General features: G+C 45.1%; 1 protein-coding gene across 1 annotated transcript; it reads left to right on the top strand.

Moving 5' to 3' along the window:
* Positions 1-2,124: 2,124 nt before the first annotated feature.
* Positions 2,125-3,276, top strand: LOC133072758 (COP9 signalosome complex subunit 7b-like). The gene has a single exon (XM_061166306.1). The coding sequence runs from the start codon at positions 2,232-2,234 to the stop codon at positions 3,024-3,026; it is 795 nt and encodes a 264-aa protein (XP_061022289.1). The 5' UTR covers positions 2,125-2,231; the 3' UTR covers positions 3,027-3,276.
* Positions 3,277-5,541: the final 2,265 nt, after the last annotated feature.

The raw sequence follows: 5,541 nt of genomic DNA, 5'->3' as shown, positions 1-5,541 counted from the left end.
CTCCTTACCCCTTTGTGTCCCAAGTATGTTCTTTATGCCTGCATCTCTATTCCTGCCCTACAAATTCATTCATCAGTACCATTTTCCTAGATTCCATATATGTATGTTAATATACAATACTTTTTTCAACATTCCATTGTGTGGCTATAGCACAGTTTATCCGTTTACCTATTGAATGACATCTTGATTGCTTCCAAGTTTTAGAAATTATGAATAAAGCTGCTTTAAACATCCATATGCAGATTTTGTGTGGACCTGATTTTTTAGCTCTTTTGGGTAAATACCAGGGAGTGTGATTGCTGGATCATATGGTAAGAGTATGTTTAATTTTCTAAGGAACTGTCAAACTGTCTTCCAAACTGTACCATTTTGCATTCTTGCCAGCAGTGAGTGAAAATCCCTCTTGCTCTGCATCCTAGCCATGTTGTCAATGTTTTGAGTTTTAGCTATTTAAATAGGCATCAGTTGTATTTTCTTGTTATTTTCACTTGCTAGTCCCTAATGAGAGATATGATGTTGAGCATTATCTTTTCATCTTGTCATCTACATGTCTTCTCTGGTAAGGGATCTGCATTCTTTTCATCTCATGAATGAAAGTAGCACAAGTCGGTAGAACTCTTACTTAATGGAGTTCAAAGCCTCAATCCAGGCTGTGCGGCACATACTCCATTCTTCTTGTTGCCCTGATAATGTGTCCCACAGTGAAACACAATTGTTCATATAAAGAGAAAACATATATGGGAATTAAATAAGGACTTAATGGAGATGGGTGTATACTTGATCGAGTTCTGCCCTGAGTGGGAAACTTTGGGAGAGAGTTTGAGAGCGATGGACAATACCTTGAAAGAGAAGCAAATGGCCTGATATAGCAGCCTGCAAGCTTGTGAGATTTTTAAGTGTACTGTGAATGTCTTATATCTCTAACTCACTCCAGTCTGGTTCATAAATCAGCTACCTATCCACTTGTTCTTGCATGGAGGAAGCCAGGAGCCGGCAGAAAATCGAGGTGTAATATCCTTCTGAACTTCTGGGGAACAGGGGAGGCCCACTGTCCTGAAGCCATAGGGAAGTTGACCTGAGAACTAAGCTGTCAAGGTTAGTCTGCCAGTCAGATTACTCCCACAGACCTTCCTATAGACACAGACTGCTGAGCACCACCAGAATGGGAGTAGTAGGATGATGACTCAGAATGGGTAGTTTGTGTGCACAAGGGTAGAAATATAGCCACCAAATTGCTCTGGTGAGAGAGCCTGATAGAAAGTTAGCTTTTCCAAGCAAATGTATCAGGCACAGGTGTGGACTATGTGGTTGGAATAATTTAACCTATGGTATATGGCCAATGCGGGGTGATCTAATTGTGACACAGGCTGGGTAAGAAGTTACCCTTTAGATTATTACAGCAGTAGCAATAGCTGGTGACTGCAGCCATGAAATTAAAAGGTATTTACTCCTTGGAAGGAAAGTTATGACCAACCTAGATAGCATATTAAAAGGCAGAGACATTACTTTGCCAACAAAGGTCTATCTAGTCAAGGCTATGGTTCTTCCAGTAGTCGTGTATGGATGTGAGAGTTGGACTATAATGAAAGTTGAGCATGGAAGAATTGATGCCTTTGAACTGTGGTGTTGGAGAAGACTCTTGAGAGTCCCTTGGACTGCAAGGAGATCCAACCAGTCCATCCTAAAGGAGATCAGTCGTGGGTGTTCATTGGAAAGAATGATGATGAAGCTGAAACTCCAATACTTTGGCCACTGATGCAAAGAGCTGACTCATTTGAAAAGACCCTGATGCTGGGAAAGATTCAAGGCAGGAGGAGAAGGGAACAACAGAGGCTGAGACGGTTGGATGGCATCACCAACTCAATGGACATGAGTTTGAGTAAATTCCGAGAGTTGGTGATGGACAGGGAAGCCTGGTGTGCTGCCGTTCATGGGGTCACAAAGAATCGGACGTGACTGAGTGACTGAACTGAACCGAACTGAGCAATAGCTGGACATCCTGAGTATTGTAGATGGATAGGTTTGCAAGTATGTTCTATAGCATGCCTGGTAAAGAATGGCATCAGAACGCAAATCGTGCCAGTTTGGGTTCCACTATGTAAAAATCATTTTTAGTGGTCGGACGCCGGGCCGATCATGGACGCTTGACAACCTGCGGGCAGGCGCCGGGAGGCCAAGCCAGCGACCGAGAGGACAGAGAGGCGGCCGAGGACAGATCTCAAGGCCAGAGAATGGCAGGTGAACAGAAGCCCTCAAGTAACCTCCTGGAACAGTTTATCTTACTAGCCCAAGGTACCAGTGGTTCAGCCCTCACTGCTCTCATAAACCAAGTTTTGGAGGCTCCTGGAGTATGTCTTTGGAGAACTGCTGGAGCTGGCCAATGTGTAGGAGCTTGCAGAAGGAGCAAATGCAGCTTATTTGCAGTTGCTGAACCTGTTTGCCTATGGAACATACCCAGATTACATAGCCAACAAGGAGAGCCTGCCAGAACTGAGCACAGCTCAGCAGAACAAGCTGAAACACCTTACCATCGTGAGCTTTTGGCATCGAGGATGAAGTGTATCCCCTACTCCGTGCTACTGAAGGACCTGGAGATGCGGAACCTCCGGGAACTGGAGGACCTCATCATCGAGGCAGTCTACACTGACATCATCCAGGGCAAGCTGGACCAGCGAAACCAGCTGCTGGAAGTGGATTTCTGCATTGGCCGTGATATCCGAAAGAAAGATATCAATAATATTGTCAAGACCTTGCATGAATGGTGTGATGGCTGCGAGGCAGTCCTGCTGGGCATCGAGCAGCAAGTTCTGAGAGCCAACCAGTACAAGGAGAACCACAGCCAAACTCAGCAGCAGGTAGAGGCTGAGGTTACCAACATTAAGAAGACCCTCAAAGCTACCGCGTCCTCCTCTGCTCAGGAGATGGAACAGCAATTGGCCGAACGAGAGTGTCCCCCTCACGCTGAGCAGAGGCAGCCCACTAAGAAGATGTCCAAAGTGAAAGGTCTGGTCTCCAGCCGCCACTAGGGCCGGCTGGGGCAGCTGGCACTCACCAGGCCTGGGTCAGGTGGGGAGGGGACACCGAGGGCCTGCTTCCTCCCCTCTCCACCTTCCGTGAGTTCCAGACCTGCCCGTCCCCTCACCAGCGCCTCCCCCCTCGTTGGTACTGTTCCAGAAGAACCGTTAAGTCCCTCCCCACCAACCCACCGCCCCTGTCCCCAGTTGCTCCCTTCAGACTCAGGGGCTCCACGGATGCCATCCCAACAGGGCCGACACTGCCCAGCTTCCCTCCAGGAGGTTCTTTTCTCTGTCTAAGGGCTTGTCTCCCTCCTAGTTTTCCCTTTGCTTCGTGTCATTTTGTCAGGCTGTTCATAAGCCAGAAGCAGCTTTAACCGGCCCGCAGGGATGGGTGCTCTCTGAATGGGGGGGCCTTCCTTCTCCAGCCCCTTGTACACAGTACCCACAGAGGTGCGGGCGCTCTCTAGTAGCCAGGGATCAAAATGCTTCGTTTTCCCTCTCCTGCCTTACCCCTTGTTGGCAGCTCCGATCAGGCCATGGAGGGATGCCGATGCTGGGCTGTGTTTACTAAACCTACGGGTTTTCAGCCTCTTAACGCCCAGCTCCAATCTCTCATTAGTTGGGAGCACTGGGCTGTCTTTACCCCTGGGATCTGAGCACCAGTGGTGGGTTGCCATGGGTCTGCTGGGTGGCAGAAGTCTCTTCCGGCTGGTGTTCTTTGCTGGCTTCGCTCCCTGCTGCCTTTTGACTACTCAGACTGGCCTTTGGTGTGAAGGCCCCGGCTGCCCATGGGGGCTGTCTGCCAGCATTCGCTCTCCCGAGATCTTTAATTCCTCCCGGCTGCATCCATGGTGGGGATGGTGTGTCGCGGCCCCTCTGGTGAAGGATTTGTTGCTGCTTCTGTTTCTTTCTTCCCACCCTCCCTGGCTGGTGACCCAGAGCCCTCTGATGATGGCATTCTCCTGGCAAGAGAAAAGGACTTGACTAGTAGCCTTTCTGAACTTGAACAGTTTCAGGTTATATTTTAATTTTTTTTTTTGGTACAGGTTCTGATTCTAATACATTTCAACATGCCTTTTAAAAAAAAAAAAATCATTTTTAGTTTTCTGTATTCAGTACTTCCCTTTGACAATGAGTGAGAGTGGTTGCAGAGAATTGAACCCATATCTTGAAATGAAATAAACACTGATTGCTCAGCAGTTAAATAAATGTATGTGTGTGCGTTTTCATGTGTATGTAATAAATAGAAAGATATGTTCCTGAGGAGACTTTTGAGCTGGATAGACATGAATCTTGACCTAATATGTTGTTTATTAAGAATGTGATCTCTGATCTCTCTGCTCTTGTTCCTCAGACATACCATATGTATGAGCTTAGTATCTACCCCTCCAGGTTGTTTTAAGGGTAACTTGAGAGGACCCTGTAGTGCACTTAGGTGATGCCTGGCATACGTCAGTGCTCATAAACATTCTCTCTGACTTGGCGTGATCCTGCTGTGAGCTACGGATGCCTCCTCTCTGGGATGGGGTTTGTTTCCTGGATCTCTCTGCATTCTTTCCTTCAGTTTGATTCTTCTTTCTTCTTGCATCTGCATTTCAAGATTCTCTGCAGTTGATGTTGCTCTTCTTTCTACCTGCTGTCAGAGCCTCCCATGTAGTTGCAAAAGCCTCAGTTTTGCTCTTTGCAGAGTTTTCAAAGTAGTTTTAAAGCAGAGACATTCTACCTTAGTGTTTTATTTTTACTGTGATGGTGCATATCTTTGCCATGTAAAGAATGCTGGAGGTGTGACTCCTTTACTGGGGCAGTGTGTTCCAAAATTCCTTTGTGTGAAAACACCTAAGAATATTCTTGGCAAGACTTTTCTGGTCTGTGATGCTGTGAGTGAAAGGGTGTAGGAAATGCACAGACAGCACTGAGGCTTCCTTTCTCAAGGTTCTCTTTCCTCTCTATAGTACATTATCTCTTTCGCTCCCTCACTCCTTTCGTCCCCCCCACCGTATGTAAATGTATGTGTCATGTATGTGCACATCTTGTGTATATATACATATCCTACTTACACACCTCAGTACATGTGGTTCAAAATCTTCTGAAGGAAATTAAACGGTTTCTCAATTTGGAGGAGAGATGTTTATTCTACAGATTTATTCTAATTACAACCTGTTTAGCTGTATATTCCCTAAATTTTTATAGCATTTATAAAACTGTGATAGAATTACAGTAAAAATTTAATGTACCATTACAAGCATACATATACATGCACACAGATACCTAGATACATGAATGCATGCAACATGACATATACATGCTAATAGCACAATCATTTATGGTTAAATGATTGCATAGAACTTCATGTGTTCTGGTATCATGGAAAATATTATACCTCCTCACATGTGTTTTATATCTAGTATTTATAGAGGTGAGTTTTAAAAATGTATGCAATTAGGAATACTTTTCACTAAAATATTAATTACAAAATTTATATTAAAACTTTATTTTAGAAAATTGTATGCCAATTTAATATTCG

This window comes from Dama dama, chromosome 18 (genome assembly GCF_033118175.1).
Source record: "Dama dama isolate Ldn47 chromosome 18, ASM3311817v1, whole genome shotgun sequence".
Lineage (NCBI taxonomy): Eukaryota > Metazoa > Chordata > Mammalia > Artiodactyla > Cervidae > Dama > Dama dama.
The sequence above is the reverse complement of the archived record's forward strand: the minus strand, read 5'-3'. Positions and strand labels throughout refer to the sequence as shown.

Bases quoted from the DNA above. Each gene is read 5' to 3' on its own strand.
- LOC133072758 (XM_061166306.1), top strand. From the start codon at position 2,232: ATGGCAGGTGAACAGAAGCCCTCAAGTAACCTCCTGGAACAGTTTATC.